Here is an 18,293-nt window from a genome sequence, read left to right on the forward strand (position 1 = left end):
GTGAAGGAGAAAAATTATGTTTGCCAAATTCTATAACAAACTATGAGAAAAATATTTTTGAGTGAATACCACCAAAAGACTCTATTTGTGTGAAAAAATGATAAGAATGTCATATGGGTAAAGTGTAGCATGACCGCGCTGAATTGTCATTCAAATTGTCATTCAAAGTGTGACAGCGCTAAAAGCTGAAAATTGGCCTGGGCAGAAAGGGGGTAAAAGTGCCCAGTAAGCAAGTGGTTAAAGGGACCACAACCCAAATAGTTGGGAAATATAGCTGCCATCCAGGACCCATCCCTGCCGTCCTGTACAACACTTAACACTCAATTTAATCTCCTATATTTTTTCTCCTCACAAACTTTTAATATTATTTAAGTATTGAACCTGATAAAGTTAATTTTTTTATGTTTTCTAATATATTGTCCATACACTGTATCTGATATTGTATTTTTACATAATCTTTATCCATATTCTGATGAAAGGCACACAGTAAATGTCCTGAAATGCGCTGGTTATCAATAAATAGATAAAAAGATATATATTGTATACATAAAAGGTTTACAATATTGTTCCAAGACAAGTCAACACACATTTATATTCTGAATGATCTTTATTAAGATAGCGATATTTGTTAAAACAATTTAACAGATTGATGCAAAAAAACATTGCTGACTTTAGCGCAGCTGCTGTGATTTCTGACTGCCTTTAGTAGGTCATTACATAATTCTATTTAGGTTTATTTGGCTCCAATCATCTATTCCCCTTTGCGTCCTACAATGAATAGCATAGCTTTATAATCAATGACATCGCTGACGTTGCGTCTCCTCTGCACTGCATAGTAATCAATGACTAAACCCACCTTACCAAAGGCGTTTTTCACAAACTCCTCATTACATGCAAAACAATGGAACCGTTCTGCTCCAGCAGACCAGTACGTTGTATCTAATACCCCAATAAGTAACAGTTGGCCTCCGGGTTTTAGCAACTTTATTGTCTTCTCCAGATTCTTCATGTATTCATCTTCATTTTTACTGATAACTTCCAGTATCCACGCACTGATAATGCAATCAGCAAGTGGTAGTAGCACCGGGGAAATTATGTTTTTCTGTTCAAAATCACATTTCAAAATCTGCATGATGGATGACCTTAGGTGCATTTCTTTCTCCTGAAGTTGATCTCTGAAAGAAAAAAAAAACATAATATGGACATTACAGGAAATATTTCAATATACAGTGATGTGGCGTAATAAGCAATTCTGCCAAAATTCAGTTAGACTGTAATTTGACAAGTTAAAATAAAATTGTCATACTAGTGTAGCACTACCCCTGTAGGAGTTGCTAATGGCAGGGTTCCCCATTACTACACAGCCAGTCACACAGCATTTCCTTCTTGTAGCCAGACACAGTGATCAGAGCTTTGGCTTGTTTTTTGTTGTTTTGTTAGGGGATGAAAACTTGGATGGGGTAATGGCAGGGCCGTCTTAATAGCATCATGGGCCCCTGTGCAAAGTGATGCACTGGGACCCCTACCAGCTTGCCTCAATTTACGCACCTACTTTCAAGAAATAAAGTATAAATAGTTAATAGAATTAAACATATATTCATTAGTACTTTAAATAAAATCAATTTTAAAAAATCAAAGACTAATCAACACAAAGGGCACAGTACACTGGGGAATGCAGAAGGGCACAGTACAGGAGGGGTCAGACGGGCACAATATTAGGATCAGGAGGGCACAGTATAGGTTCTGGGATGCTTCCCGGGACACGGCCATCTTGGGACAGTTTAGTAAAAAGCACCACTGTCCCAGCAAATCCGGGACAGTTGGCAAGTATGATGCCCAGGAGTGCCCTTGTATTAAGATGGCCCTGTGTAAGGGATTATGGGATACCCAACTTGAAAATGTCCAACAATTAAAACCAGGGACAACTTCCTCCCTATTGACAGATTTCTCTTCTTCCTTCCACCTGCACAAACTTGGTTCCCTTGTACAGCTACTGCTGGTTCACTCCTGGGGGAACTAACAGTCTTTAGTTAGTTCAGCAACAGCCCGTTACAGGCTAGAAATAGGGATGAGCTTGATGTTCGGGTCAAACATACAGTAAGTTCGACTTGAACATTGGGTGTTCGCCCGTTCGCCGAACAGCAAACATTATAGGGCGTTCATGGAAAATTTGAGCGTCGCAGAATGCCCCATAATGCACTGCGAGATCACAGTGCATTGCTGTATGATGATTGGCCAAAGCATGCACCTGACCTGCATGCTTTGGCCAATCACAGCACGCTCTGCTGAGAAAGCCATAATGGCCAAAGGCAGGGTGCCTTTGGTCAATCATGGCTCAGGGGACTAAGTCCACACCCCACACTATATAAGGCTGCCTACATGGCGGCCCTGTGTAGTGTTGTTGGTACGGACAGAGCGATAGCTTGATTTAAATTAAGCAGGCATGTTATTCAGTTAGTGGCAGTGTATTTGATATCTATCTATCTATCTATCTATCTATCTATCTATCTATCTATCTATCTATCTATCTATCTATCTATCTATCTATATATATACACACACACACACACACACACACACTCTGCATCCAGTGTAGCCTATATCTACATTGCATTCTATGGTGTACTGTTTCTAATACACTTCAGGTGGTGTATTAATATATACAGTATCTCACAAAAGTGAGTACACCCCTCGCATCTTTGTAAATATTTTATTATACCTTTTTATTTGACAACACTGAAGAAATAATACTTTGCTACAATGTAAAGTAGTGAGTGTACAGCTTGTATAGCAGTGTAAATGTGCTTTCCCCTCAAAATAACTCAACACACAGCCATTAATGTCTAAACCGCTGGCAACAAAAGTGAGTACACCCCGAAGTGAAAATGTCCAAATTGGGCCCAATTAGTGATTTTCCCTCCCCGGTGTCATGTGATTTGTTAGTGTTACAAGGTCTCAGGTGTGAATGGGGAACAGGTGTGTTAAATTTGGTGTCATCACTCTCACTGTCTCATACTGGTCACTGAAAGTTCAACATGGCACCTCATGGCAAAGAACTCTCTGAGGATCTAAAAAAAAGGATTGTTGCTCTACTTAAAGATGGTCTAGCCTATAAGAAGATTGCCAAGACCCTGAAACTGAGCTGCAGCATGGTGGCCAAGACCATACAGTGATTTAACAGGACAGGTTCCACTCAAAACAGGCCTCGCCATGGTCAACCAAAGAAGTTGAGTGCACATGCTCAGCATCATATCCAGAGGTTGTCTTTCAGAAATAGACATATGAGTGTAGCCAGCATTGCTACATAGGTCATAGGCGTTTGGGGTTCAGCCTGTCAGTGCTCAGACCATATGCCACACACTGCATCAAATTGGTCTGCATGGCTGTTGTCCCAGAAGGAAGCTTCTTCTAAAGATGATGCACAAGAAAGTCCAAAAACAGTTTACTGAAGACAAGCAGACTAAAGGCATGGATTACTGAAACCATGTCCTGTGGTCTGATGAGACCAAGATAAACTTTTTTTGGTTCAGATGGTGTCAAGCGTGTGTGGCGTCAACCAGTTGAGGAGTACAAAGACAAGTGTGTCTTGCCTACAGTCAAGCGTGGTAGTGGGGGTGTCATGGTCTGGGGCTGCATGAGAGCTGCCGGCACTGGGGAGCTACAGTTCATTGAAGGAACCATGAATGCCAACATGTACTGTGACATACTGAAGCAGAGCATGATCCCCTCCCTTCAGAGACTGAGCCACAGGGCAGTATTCCATCATGATAACGACCCCAAACACACCTCCAAGATTACCACTGCCTTGCTAAAGGAGCTGAGGGTAAAGGTGATGGACTGGCCAATCACGTCTCCAGACCTAAACCCTATTGAGTACCTGTGGGGCATCCTCAAATGGAAGGTGGAGCAGTGCAAGGTCTCTAACATCTACCAGCTTTGTGGTGTCATCATGGAGGAGTGGAAGAGGACTCCAGTGGCAACCTGTGAAGCTCTGATGAACTCCATGCCCAAGAGGGTTAAGGAAATGTTGGAAAATAATGGTGGCCACACAAAATATTGACACTTTGGGCCCAATTTGGACATTTTCACTTAGGGGTGTACTCACTTTTGTTGCCAGTGGTTTAGATATTAAATGGCTGTGTGTTGAGTTCTTTTGAGGGGACAGCAAATTTACACTGTTATACAAACTGTACACTCACTACTTTAAATTGTAGCAAAGTGTTATCACATTAAAAGATATATTAAAATATTTACAAAAATGTAAGGGGTGTACTCACTTTTGTGAGATACTGTATATACAGTCAGGTCCATAAATATTGGGACATCGACACAATTCTAATCTTTTTGGCTCTATACACCACCACAATGGATTTGAAATGAAACAAACAAGATGAGCTTTAACTGCAGACTTTCAGCTTTAATTTGAGGGTATTTACATCCAATCAGGTGAACGGTGTAGGAATTACAACAGTTTGTATATGTTCCTCCCACTTTTTAAGGGACCAAAAGTAATGGGACAGATTAACAATCATCCATCAAATTTTCACTTTTTTTATAAGCTTTTTTTTTTTTTTCCAAAAAGTTTATTAGAATGTCAAGTTATACAAACAAGCACAGCAGATTTGTAATCATTACATCAGGTATAGATAGTATTACAATGTACTGGACAAATATCAATAAAGAACACGTTTCAGAAATAGCACATCTATACACTTGAAATACAGTCTATACTTAGATTGTTCATGGTAAGCGTAAAGTATGGTGAACACCAATGTTGCTGCCGTACGGCTTAGGAGGATATTCCTCGGAAATCTTGCACCAGAGTGCCTGGTAAACCAAAGCGGGCCGTCCCATATCCCCAACACCCCAGACGGGATCATACTGTGTTAGGGAGGGGCGATTGTAGATGTTAGGATTTAAATCCATAGTAATGGTATACTCGTTGGCTTAACTGGCCTTCACCATAAGCAAGATGGTCATAAATAAGGGGCTGTCAGCAAAAGTATTTTTACATATTACCTTTAGGTAGTCCCTGCTTAGGAAGGTTGGGACAATAGTATAAGGAGATAGTTTCTCCTTACTGCATGGAGGGTTAGCATGAGAAATTAGGGATGAGCTTCGAGTTCGAGTTGAACTCATGTTTGACTCGAACATTGGCTGTTTGTCGAACAGTGAACAATTTGGGGTGTTCGCGGCAAATTCGAAAGCCGCCGAACACCCTTTAAAAGTCTATGGGAGAAATCAAAAGTGCTAATTTTAAAGGCTTATATGCATGGTATTGTCATAAAAAGTGTTTGGGGACCTGGGTCCTGCCCCAGGGGACATGGATCAATGCAAAAAAGTTTTAAAAACTGCCGTTTTTTCAGGAGCAGTGATTTTAATAATGCTTAAAGTGAAACAATAAAAGTGTAATATTACTTTAAATTTTGTACCTGGGGGGTGTCTATAGTATGCCTGTAAAGGGGCGTATGTTTCCCATGTTTAGAACAGTCTGACAGCAAAATGACATTTCAAAGGAAAAAAGTCATTTAAAACTACTCGCGGCTATTAATGAATTGCGGGTCCGACAATTGTGGTTCCCATCCAAACGGGAAATTGGTCTGACACTGAGAAACCAGTGTGGAAGGAAGGGAAATATTTAGTGCTTTTGATTTTGCAAAGTTTATCTGTAAGTTAGATATGGATTTAAAGAGGGTAAATTCCTTAAGCAGGTTGAGGGTGGTGGTAATGGGGTCAGTGAGGAAGAGAAGAATATCATCCGCATACGCTGCAATTTTACAGGTTTTGTTTAGAACATTAATGCCCTTAATGTCTGGGTTCACTCTTATTTTGCGTAGCATGGGTTCAAGAGTGAGCACAAAAATTAGGGGGGAGAGGGGGCATCCCTGGCGTGTGCCGTTCGAGATGGAGAAGGTGCTTGACAGGCGGCTGTTAACTCTAATTTTGGCTGTGGGAGTAGAGTATAATGCCATTATTAAGTGAAGGAAGTGGGCTGGGAAACCCATAGCCTGTAATGTAGCCGACACGTAGTCCCATGCCACCCTGTCAAACGCCTTCTCCTCATCGAGGGAAAGCAAAAAGCCTTGTGTGGAGGTATTTGTGAGCCATTGATGAATGTTTATTGCTTTTATGGTGTTATCCCTGGCTTCTCGTCCAGGTATAAAACCTATCTGGTCCAATGAGATCAGTTTCAAAAGGGATATGGGTCGCTAGTTAGATACTATCATGACATCTTTGCCTGGTTTGGGTATGAGTGTTATGTGAGCTTTGAGGATATCTTTGTTAGCTTGAGAAGATGATGATAAAGAGTTAAATGCCTTGGTGAAGTAGGGGGTGAGTATGTTAGAAAAAGTCTTATAATAGCTCACCGTTAGGCCATCTGGTCGGTGGCTTTTACCCGTTTTAAGTTGTTTTAGGGCAGTAAGGGTTTCGTCCACCATGATCTAGGGTGATCTATGTTCGCCGAGTCCTCAGTTGAAATGGGCGTTGGACAATATTGTTTTAAAAAGGCGTTAAGCAGCACAGTCCTGTCGTTGATGCATCCCGTTGTGTGAGGGGAAGGCAGGTTATAGAGTTTAGAGAAATAGTGGACAAACTGGTCTGCAATATCTTCTGTGGTCACGTGAGCACGTCCTAGGGGATCCTTAATCATGTGAATGGTCCAAGATGCCTTTTTATGTTGCAAACTCATAAAACAGTTTCTGTGTTAGTAGATATTTGCGTTTCAATGTTTTGCCCAACTCCTCTAATCGGGCGTACACATGGTCGGACTTTTCGGCTACAAAAGTCCGACGGACGCCGATGAACCAAATCCGGCGGACAATCCGATCGTGTGTGGGCTTCTCCGGACTTTCAGCGGACGTTTCCAGTCGCAAATCTGATGGACTTTAGATTTGGAACTTGCTTCAAATCTTTACGTCGTAACTCCGCCGGACCCAGAAATCCGCTCGTCTGTATGCTAGTCCGACGGACAAAAACCGACGCTAGGGCAGCTATTGGCTACTGGCTATCAACTTCCTTATTTTATTCCGGTGTACGTCATCACGTACGAATTCGTTGGACTTTGGTGTGATCGTGTTTAGGCAAGTCCGGTCATTAGAAAGTCCACAAAAAGTCAGTCGAAAGTCTGTCGAACAGGCTGTCGGACTTTTGTAGCTGAAAAGTCCGACCATGTGTACGCCGCATAAGAGTTCTTTTCTAGCCTGTATGAGGTCAACCAGGATTGTGGTTGCTAGGGAACGTTTGTGAACATGTTCTAGAGCTTGAATGCATGTGGACAATTCAGATATGCAAACTTTTCTGAGTTTAGCTTGTTTGACAGCTAAGGAAATCAGTTCCCCTCGAATCACACATTTATGTGCAGCCCAAATATTTGCAGGTGTAGTGTCTACTGTGTCATTTTCTTTAAAGTAGTTTGAAATAAGCTCAGTTATTTTCTGAGTTGTTTCAATGTCGGTCAGTAAGGAGTTATCTAGACGCCATATTGTGGGTTTTACTTGTGACATCTGGAGGGTCAACGTCATGGAGATGGGGTTATGATCTGAAAGCACCATAGGGTCTATGGATGTGTTCGATAGGAACGTGAGATCATTTTGAGAGAGAAAGAAGTAATCCATTCTGGAATATTTGTCGTGTGGAGAAGAATAGAACGTGTAGTCCCGTTCGTTGGGGTTAAGTGTACGCCATGTATCATGTAAAGTCAATTATTTAAGGTGGGTTTTGATAGCTCGTAGAGCTCTATATGTCATGGATGAAGCTCCTGTGGAAGTGTATTCATCTGGGGTGAGAGCGATGTTGAAGTCACCTCCTACAATTAAGATGCCAGAGTAGAATGTCGTGAGCTGCTGTAAGGTTGAACGAAAAAATGGTACATGATGTTTGTTCGGTGCATATAGGTTAGGAAGAGTTATGGGTTTGTTGTGTAATGTCCCTTTAAGGAAGATGAATCTCCCCTTGACATCTCTTTGGACGTCCATCACTTGTATAGGACAGTGCTTTGATATAAGTATTGAGACTCCCTTTGAATTTGAGTCTTCATTGGAGGCGTGGTAAACTATCGGAAAATGGGTATTGTGTAGTTTAGGGATATTGTCTGAATGAAAGTGTCTTTCTTGCACAAAGGCTATATTATTATATTATTATTATTATACAATATTTATATAGCGCCAACAGTTTACGTAGCGCTTTACAACTTGAGGGTAGACAGTACAAATACAATACAATTTGATACAGTAGGAATCAGAGGGCCCTGCTCACTTAGAGCTTACAATCTAAGAGGGAAGGTTAAGAGATACAAGAGGTAATAGCTGTGGGTGATGTGCTGATTGAGAAGATAAATGTACAGTTGTTAGGTGGGGGCCAGATAGGCTTCTCTGAAGAGATGAGTTTTCAGGGATCGTCTGAAAGTGGATAAGGTAGGAGAAAATCGGACGGATTGGGGAAGAGCATTCCAGAGGATGGGGGAGGCTCTGGAGAAGTCCTGAAGGCGAGCATGGGATGAGGTGACAAGGGAGTTTGAGAGCAGGAGGTCTTGGGAGGAGCGAAGAGAACGATTAGGTTGGTATTTTGTGACTAGGTTAGAGATGTAGCTAGGGGCCAGGTTGTGGATGGCTTTGTAAGTTATAGTTAGTATCTTGAATTTAATTCGGTGACTGAGTGGCAGCCAATGGAGGGATTGGCAGAGGGGTGTAGCAGACGCTGAGCGGTTTGTGTGGTGGATGAGCCTGGCCGCAGCGTTCATGATGGACTGAAGTGGGGATAGCCTATTTAGAGGTAAACCAATGAGGAGGGAGTTGCAGTAGTCAAGGCGGGAGATGACCAGGGAGTGGATTAGAAGCTTTGTGGTGTCATTGGTTAGGAAGGGGCGTATCTTGGAGATGTTGCGAAGACAGAGGCGGCAAGCTTTGGATAGTGATAGAATGTGGGGTCGAAAGGTTAGTTCAGAGTCCAGGATTACACCTAGGACCTTGGCGTGGGGAGATGGGTTGATAGTTGAGCCGTTGATCTTGACAGGGAGATCAGGGGAAGTGGCACCTGAGGGAGGAAATATCATGAGCTCGGTTTTGGATAGGTTGAGTTTGAGAAAGTGATGTGACATCCAGGCTGATATGTCTGCTAATAAGTTGGTAATGCGTGAGGAGACAGATGGAGAGAGCTGGGGGGTGGAGAGATAGATTTGGGTGTCATCAGCGTAGAGATGATATTTAAAGCCGTGGGAGGCAATCAATTGACCCAGGGAGGTGGTGTAGATTGAGAAAAGGAGAGGTCCGAGAACAGAACCTTGGGGGACCCCGACGGAAAAAGGAAGAGGAGAAGAGGAAGTAGAGTTGTAAGTGACACTGAAGGAGCGGTGGGATAGGTAGGATGAGAACCAGCGAAGAGTACAGTCACGGAGACCAAAGGAGTGGAGTTTTTTGAGGAGGAGGGGGTGGTCCACTGTGTCAAAGGCAGCAGAGAGGTCCAGGAGAAGTAGTACAGAATAGTGTCCATTGGCTTTAGCCATTAGTAGGTCATTTGAGAGTTTAAGGAGAGCAGTTTCCGTGGAGTGTTGAGGGCGAAAACCGGACTGAAGGGGATCAAGAAGTTTATTCATGGTCAGATGGTCGCTTAATCGGTTGTAGACCAGTCTTTCAAGAAGTTTGGAGGAGAAGGAGAGTAAGGAGATGGGACGTAAGTTGTTGAGATTGGTGGGATCCAGTGAGGGCTTTTTTAGTATGGGGGTGACTAGCGCATGTTTTAGAGAGTTTGGGAAGATGCCACAAGAGAGGGAGAGGTTGAAAATGTGAGTTAGAGAGCGTAGAATCGAGTCAGAGGGTGAGCGTAGCATTTGCGAGGGAACAGGATCCAGGGGGCAAGTGGTTAGATGAGTGCTAGATAAAAGTTTAGCAACCTCAGTAGTAGTAGCAGGGTTGAATGAGGGAAGTAATGATTGTATCTGTGGACATGGAGTGTTGCATGGGGGAGGTTTTTGCGCATTGGCGATCTCCTCATGAATTGTATCAATCTTAGTTTTGAAGTGATTGGCAATCTCCTGGGCAGTGAGTGAGTTGGTGGGTGGAGGCAGTGGAGGACAGAGTAGAGTGTTGAAGGTAGAGAAGAGTTGACGTGGACTGGATGAGAAGGTGTTGATGAGTGTGATAAAGTAGGTCTGTTTGGCAGTGTGAAGGCAGGAGTAGTATTTTAGGAGGGCAGATTTATATTGTGTGAAGTCTTCCTGGGTCTTAGTCTTATGCCACAGGCGCTCAAGAGCGCGGCTACGTTTTCTGAGACTTCTGGTGTCATCTGTTTGCCAGGGTTGTAGCAGTCGGGGCCTAATTCTGCGTGTAGTGAGGGGGGCCAGCTTGTCTAGGGAGGAAGACAGTGAGCTGTTGTAAACGAAAGTAGCTAGGTTGGGACAGGACAGGGGGGAGATTTTGTCATAGAGGTGATCAGTAGCAGAGTAGAGAAGAGAAGGGTTGAGGTGGCGAAGGTTTCTGCGTGTATGCGCTTTTGGATGTGTATAGCAATTGAGATCTCCTTTCAGGGGCGTTAAGCCCGCGTATGTTTAGCGAGCATAATTTAACCTGTAAAAAGGGCGCAACATTATCCTGATGTGTCACTTTGGTGGCTGTTGATTCCACCATTGTTAAGGTGGTCTTGGAAGGGGGAGGGTTACCCCAGATATTAAACCTACTATTTAGGCTGAATATGGTGGGGGGGATTTATCAAGCCTTCTCGATGACGAGATGAGGTAAGACGTTACAGGGAGCTACCAGTGCGGGCCAACTCAATTGCAAGCCAACACTGTATTGCCCTACTGTGTGGGGGTTGAAAATGATCTAGCAGAGAAGAGTCTATAAGAGAGTATGGTGACCCGCCGCTGTCAGGTGTTGGTACTTAGGGGTGGAGGTATGTTTCCTGGGCATGGGAATAATACTAAGTTATGTCAAAGGCGACACATAAAAAAAAAAAAAAAAAAAGGCAGAAAGAGTGGACACACGTGTGAGCCTTCCCGGTATGGGGATATAGTGTGCAGCCAAGGTATGGCGAGGTGTCTCTAATTCCTTGTTTAGGTACCTAGTCCCGGTTCTCCATCATGTCCCAAGATCAAAGAGTTAAGGACTGTGTATATTGTGTGTAGCGGGCACCTACTTTCAGGTAGGTGACCCTTTCTGCTAGCTTTCTATGACAGGTAAATTTAGACAGGCTTGTGCTATTACAGCAGGCCTGTTTTGTTAATTTCCATATTTGAGTGGCAGGTAGTTTATGTGTTGGTCTCGGCCAATCATTAATTTGCTTGGTGATCCCGGGACTCTCATAAAAGCGGGGTCACGTGGTGCTGGGGAGAGTTGGAGTGTGTGTCCGGGCCCAGACCTGCTCTGCGGAGCGAGGGAGCCAGCCTGGTTCCTGGAGGGGAGGGTGGAGGTTTTCCCCTCCGGGGAGTCAACGGGGCTTCACCTTAGCGAGATGGGTGGAGAACCGGTCCTCATGGAGGAACAGACGACATCTTACAGCATGTAGTCGCTGATGTCGTTGGCCGCCCCTGCGGGGAAGGGAGCAGGCCACAAAGGGAAGAGGAAATCAGAATCATTGCGGGAGAAGTAGAGACAAGCTGAAGGAAACTGGGTGATCGATCGCTTAGGAGCGACACACGGGTTATTGATCAAGTCACTGAAAAGCCACGGGAAGAGTACTGTCCAGAGTCTGAGGGATGTTGGTACGCAAGTCAGCAAGACAGGTGGTTGTGGCCTGTGACTTTGGGTTCAGCATTACCCCGGGATTCCAATCAGTCAAGCGGGAGAGGTCATTCAGAGTGACTCTTTTTAGCTCAACTTGGAAGTACCATGGGAAGTAGTGGCAAAAAGGTAGCGGTGAAGCTGCAAGCACATATATAGAGAAACAGACTGTTCTTAAAAGTATCTGCAGATAAAGATGTTATTCAGAGTGACTCTTTATTGTTTATTCTCTATCAAGAAAATCTACTTCCATCTTCCCTGATAAATTAATCATCCGGTTTTGAATCACTGTCACCCGCAATGTTATGAGTCTTTGCCAGTGAAACAAAGGAAAAATCTAAAATCAACCCAAGAGCATCTCAAGGAAAGTCCTTCTCCCATCCCAGTTTATGTTGTTGAATAAAGCATTAAGAAAAAGATTAAGGACTGTGACTTTTAAATCTATGGGCTGCGAGGGTTAGGTAGTAAACATGAATTACGGATACACCTTACCTCCTTCCGGGGTAAGCGCTACATGTGCAACAGAGAAGTTATACCTCTATCTGTAAGTTATCAGAAAGACAGAGCACAGGTCACTTAAGAAGTGAAACTTATATGCTAGTTCTAGTATCTATACTATTAAGCTGTAAAACAATAACATAACAGTCCAATCTTGACAACTGCAATATTCTGTATATGTAAGGTAAGTACTTGAAGGGGATGTGAGTAATGAACAACTTGGATACCAGAATAGTCTACACTCCGCTAATCATAGCTACGTAAGCTAGCATCTGCCCGTGTGTAGCAGCAGGCTTTGGTAGTAAGGGTTCGGGCAATTTAAGCATGTAAGCCACAAATAATATCATAAATGTGGAGGTCTGAGGATTGGCTGAGGGTTTTGGAGGAGTAAAATGTCTCCAAACTCCTGCGCCCTTCTCCGAAGGGGGTTATGAGTTCTAGAATATTTGCCGTGAGCACCCGAGATCTGTACCATAACAACCCCCCCTGAATGCTGCATATCCCTTCTAGCTTTTGCGATTATGTATATATGTAGTAATGTATGCAGCATTACGTATATCTATAGCCTGGTACGTGATATGTTTTGAGGGAGAAGCAGAGGCGAAGGGAAGCACCCAGTTGGATAATAAGGGTTACAAGCAGGGGCATCGCTAGGGGGTGGCTTTTGGGGCTATAGCCCCGAATCTGGGGCCAATAGCCCCGAGTCTCTGCAGGGATCCCCAAAGGGGAGGGGAGGCTCTCTGGGGACCCTTATGTAAGTGGGGGGCTCTCTGGGGACCCTGATGCAAGGGAGAGGCTCTCTGGGGACTCTGATTTTAAGGCAGAGGCTCTCTAAGGACCCAGATTTAAGGGGGAGGCTCTCTGGGGACCCTAATGTAAGGGGGGCTCTCTGGGAACCCTGATGTAAATGGGGGGCCCTCTGGGTACCCTGATGAAAGCGGGAGGCTCTCTGGGGATTCTGATGTAAGGGGGGCTCTCTGGGGACCCTGATGTAAGGGGGGCTCTCTGGGGACCCTGAGGTAAGGGGGGCTCTCTGGGGACCCTGATGTAAGGGGGCTCTCTGGGGACCCTGATGTAAGTGGCGGGCTCTCTGGGGATATATATACACACACACGTATATTACTGTATATACAAGTGTATGCCCGCCCAAGCGTATGACTTTCTTTACTACGCTGCTATGGGCTCTAGCCCCAGATCTTTTGTAGACCTAGCAATGCCCCTGGTTACAAGGATCCCTGCGTCTGTTTAAACACTAGTTTTGTGTACAATCCGTTCCTCATAGATGTTCTTCAACAGGGGAGTGGCTAAGAAAAAGCTCTCCCATCCTCGGATGAGCCTGTGAGTTAGTGTATTACTATATCCTCCCTCCCCCTTTTGTGAGACAAGGTGTGGAATAATTGTTCTACATACAGTATATCATAACATCAGAGGCACGCCTAAAAGGGGAGGATAAGAGTCCCATGAGTTCCTTTTAGTTGGGCTGTTCTCCATCATGCCTATCCCATGGTGCGAGTCTGAAGATCTGTACAAGCCTACCCAACCTGGTCTGTGCACCAATCATGGTTCCCTCAGCCGCACTTGCAATCTCTCATCCACTATTACTGTTTAATGCACTTTCAGTCTGCTATGGGACTAGCCGAAAGAACACAAAAATCTGTGCGAATTAAGAAAAAACTTAAAGTTTGAACTGTGCCAACTGTGGCAACCTCAAATGATGTAAGCAGGGGGCTTGAAGGATTTTCTAATAGTCCCACCGTGCTCTCGGATATCTGGGGGAGTCAGTAGGGCTGTGTCCGTGGTTCAATCCTTGCCAATCAGCCTGAGGTCTGGGGGCGAACGGGGATCGTCTTCTGCGGAATCTGGAGTCTTGGGCATCCATAGGTTCATCTTGTGGGGTATCTTTTCTAGCAGTAGTACGTCTAAATTTGGCATACCATGCAGGGACCTTGACCATAGGGATCCCCAGGGTGTCACAAAATGGACGCAGGTCTTCAGGCACCTTCAGTAATGCTGTGTGGCCCTGATGAGTGGCGGAGAGGCAGAAGGGAAATTTCCACCTGTACTGGATTCCCTTGGAGCGTAAGACGTCCAGAAGAGGTTTCAGATCCCTGCGGTATTGAAGCGTGATAGCAGATAGATCCTGAAAGATCTGAATATAAACTCCTTCATGCATGAGTTGCTGTTTGCTTCGTGCTTGACGCAGGATTTCTTCTTTTAATTTGTAGTCCACAATACAGCAAATAATGTCTCTATGGGGGTCTGTCTCTCTCCCCTTGGGCCGGAGGGCCCTGTGGATCCTTTCCATTGCAATTGCAGAATGAGGCTGATTGTTTAGCAGCCCATTGAACAAGCTAGTGACTGAGGAGGGGAGTTGGTCCGCACCTACCGATTCAGGCAGACCCCTGATTCTGAGGTTATGGCGGCGTCCTCTATTGTAGAGGTCCTCCATGTGTTCTTGGAGATCCCTCAGTTGTAGTGTGTGTGTGTCCACCTGCTTTGTGGTCCTGCGGATGACCGTGCTCTGCTGCGCTGTGACTTTTTCCACCTCATGAACCCTGTCAGCCATTGCATGAATATCAAGTCTCAGCTCTGAGATGGCGGCTGACAGGGTATCTTTAATGTCAGCTGCAATAGCTTTCAAATCATGTATGCTGAGGTGCTGTGGAGGCAGAACGTCAGTGTCTGACAATGAAGGGCCCGTTATGTGAGCTTCGGGTGGGGGTCCTAACAGAGGCGGTGAGGCATTGTGAGGTATTCTGTGGCGGGACGCCGCCATGTTACCCCTCTTTGTCCTGGACATCTCCGGATGTTCTGACTCAGACCCCTTGTTGTTTGCAGGGGGAACGGGACCGCGATGCGGAGGAGTATATGGAAGCCATTCCCATGATCGGGGCACATTTTCAGGTGATATTACCTGGATGAATTTCGGCTGACAGCGGCGGGAGCTCCGGAGTTATGCGGCCATCTTCCTGCGCAGCCAGACCACTAGATGTTGTTCCAGAACTGTGAAGGCTTTTTTAGATGTTGTTTGGCAAACTCTAATCTGGCCTTCCTGTTTTTGAGGCTCACCAATGGTTTACATCTTGTGGTGAACCCTCTGCATTCACTCTGGTGAAGTCTTCTCTTGATTGTTAACGTTGACACACATACACCTACCTCCTGGAGAGTGTTCTTGATCTGGCCAACTGTTCTGAAGGGTGTTTTCTTCACAAGGGAAAGAATTCTTCAGTCATCCACCACAGTTGTTTTTCATTGTCTTCCGGGTCTTTTGGTGTTGCTGAGCTCACCAGTGCATTCTTTCTTTTTAAGGATGTGTGTACAGTTTCTACTACACTGCAGGCGGTGTACACAGTATCTAATACAGTGTAGTGTGGTGTTGCAAAGCAAAAAATATGTCATGTCCGGAAGGCCACCGAGAAGTGGCAGATGCTCACAGGCCACTGAAAGAGGGCAAGCAGCCTCTGTGTCTACAGTCAACAGTGGTGGTCGTGGACATGGTGCATCCTCTGCAGGTGGCCGTGGGGGACACTTGTCCTTTGTTTATGCTGCTGCCCGTGTTATTGAGCCACAACATGCAGAAGAGTTGGTAGAGTGGATAACAAAGCCATCCCCATCCTCCTCATCCTCTGTCACCCAGGCTCAGAGTAGTTTGCCTTCCAACGCAGCTGCCAAAGCAGCTTATTCCACCAGCTTCTTGTCCACAGTCACTCCTTCCGTAGCCCCACCATCATTCACAGAGGAGTCCCCAGAATTATTCGACCACAGTGTTGGGTACATGCTGCTGGAGGATTTGCAGCGATTTGAAGGCCCTGATGATGGTTCCCAGGTTGAGGGAGGGAGTAACGTGAGCCTAGAGAGAGGGGGTGCCACAGAAGGACAAGAAACTGGCAGTCATGTTTTGCCAACTGCAGCATACTGCCACATTTGCTCCAGTGACGAGGAGGGAGGGGATGATGAGGTCACTGACTATACTTGGGTGCCTGAGATAAGAGAGGAGGAGGCACAACTCCAATGAGGCAGGATGTCCTCTAGGGGGCAGCTTAAGGGCAGTCACCCTGTTGCATCACACCATAGAGCTCTGCAATTGCAGGGAGCTGCTGACTCCCTGCTGACATTTAAAAGTTCCTTGGTGTGGGCTTTTTTGACACTTGTGCAGCAGATCGCACCATTGCTGTTTCCAGCCTATGTCTGAAGCAGATCAAGCGTGGCCAGAACAGCAGCCGTTTGGGCACCACATGCTTGACCAGACATATGACGACATGCCATGCAGTCCGTTAGCGACAGCACTTGAAAGATCCACATAAAAAAAGGCAGACTTCTCCTTGCTCCTCATCTGGGATCTCCAACCCTACTATACCTTCAGTTCTCTCAAAAACCTGCACTGAGAGGAATGAAGGTATAGCAATAGGTGTCCCAAGTACTTGCAGCCAACCTGCTAGCAGTACACCACCATATGATTTTAGCAGGCAAATTTCCCTACCCCAGTTGCTGAACCGTAAAAAGAAATTTGATCCCAGCCATCCACATGCTCAGCGTCTAAATGCTAGCTTGGCCAAATTGCTAGCACTGCAACTGCTGTCTTTTCAGTTGGTAGACTCTGCCCCTTTTTCGTGAATTTGTGGAATGTGCTGTACCTCAGTGGCAGGTTCCAAAACGCCATTTCTTTTCACGGAAAGCCATTCTGGCTCTCTACCAGCATGTGGAAGGCAATGTTTTAGCCACGTTTGACAGGGCAGTCAGCAGTAAGGTTCATATTATTGCTGACTCATGGTCCAGAGGCATGGACAGAGACGTTACCTTTCCTTACAGCGCACTAGGCAACTCTGCTGGCAGCTGGGAAGGATGCAGAACAGGGTTCAGTGTTGTTGGAGCTTGTTCCACCACCATGCCTCCAAAATGCTAGTGGTGATTCTGCCACAGCTCTCTCCTCTACCCCCTCCTCTTCTTCTTCCTCTATGACCTCTTCTGCAGATTTGTCCCCTGAACCAGCGGTGCTCCATAAGCGTTCAAGGGGCTACGCAAACAGTCAGGCTAAAATATGCCATGCGGTGCTTGAGTTGGTCTGCCTAGGGGACAGGAGCCAAACTGGGGCAGGGATTCTGTCAGCTCTGCAGGGGCAGGCTCAGAGGTGGTTGACACCATGCCAGATTCAGCCAGGAATGGTTGTATGCGACAATGGTACCAACCGTCTCTCTGCCCTCCGACAGGGACACTTGACCTGTGTTCCATGTTTGGCACATGTCCTGAATTTGGTGTAGCGGTTCTTGAGCAGGTACCCAGGCTTACAGCATCTCCTGAGGCAGGCCAGAAAAGTCTGTGGTCATTTCTGCTGGTCATACAAATGCCAGTGCTCAGCTGGCTGACATTCAAATGGAATGCAACCTGCTCACCAACTGCCTCATTTGTGACATACCCACCAGGTGGAACCTGTTGGCAATGCTGCAGCAGCAGCACACACAGCAGAGAGCCACCAGTACCTGTGTGAGTATGGCACCAGGACAGGGTCAGGGGAGCTTGGCTTCTTTTCGCCATGCCAGTGGCTACTGATCAAGGATGCATGCACTGTCCTGTCACCATTTGAGGAGGCCACAAGGATGGTGAGCAGAGACAATGCATGCATCAGTGACACTGTCCCTCTAGTTTTCCTGCTGGAGCACACACTTCGTGGAATCGTGGACAGGGCACTTGAAGGCAGAACAGCGGGAGGAAGAGGACTTCCTTTCCTCTCAAGGCCCCCTTTATCCAGATAGTAGTCCGGTAGGCCCACCAACCACACAGGAAGAAGAGGAGAAGGAGGATTGTGTCAGCATGGATTTAGAGGATAACACTCAGCAGCAGTCTTCAAGTTATGGTTTTCAGTCCCCAGTAACCCAAGGAGTTGTACATGGCTGGGAGGAGGTAGTTACGGATCATGTGATCCTTAGTGACCCAGAGGACTCAGAATCAAATGCCTCTGCAAACTTATGTTGCATGGCCTCCCTGATTTTGCAAAGCCTGCAAAAGGACCCTAGTTTTCGTGGTATCAAGGGGAGGGATCATTACTGGCTGGCAACCCTTCTTGATCCACGTTACAAGGATAAG

General features: G+C 45.6%; 1 protein-coding gene across 1 annotated transcript in view; it reads right to left on the bottom strand.

Moving 5' to 3' along the window:
* Positions 1 to 622: 622 nt before the first annotated feature.
* LOC141111256 (indolethylamine N-methyltransferase-like) overlaps positions 623 to 18,293 on the bottom strand; it is a 93,735-nt gene continuing 76,064 nt past the window's right edge. Inside the window, exon 4 of the mRNA XM_073603399.1 lies at positions 623 to 1,162. Coding sequence (XP_073459500.1) covers positions 752 to 1,162 — 411 coding nt within the window. The 3' untranslated portion in view covers positions 623 to 751. The remainder of the gene's footprint in view (positions 1,163 to 18,293) is intronic.

The sequence above is a fragment of the Aquarana catesbeiana genome, linkage group LG10, assembly GCF_042186555.1.
Source record: "Aquarana catesbeiana isolate 2022-GZ linkage group LG10, ASM4218655v1, whole genome shotgun sequence".
NCBI lineage: Eukaryota > Metazoa > Chordata > Amphibia > Anura > Ranidae > Aquarana > Aquarana catesbeiana.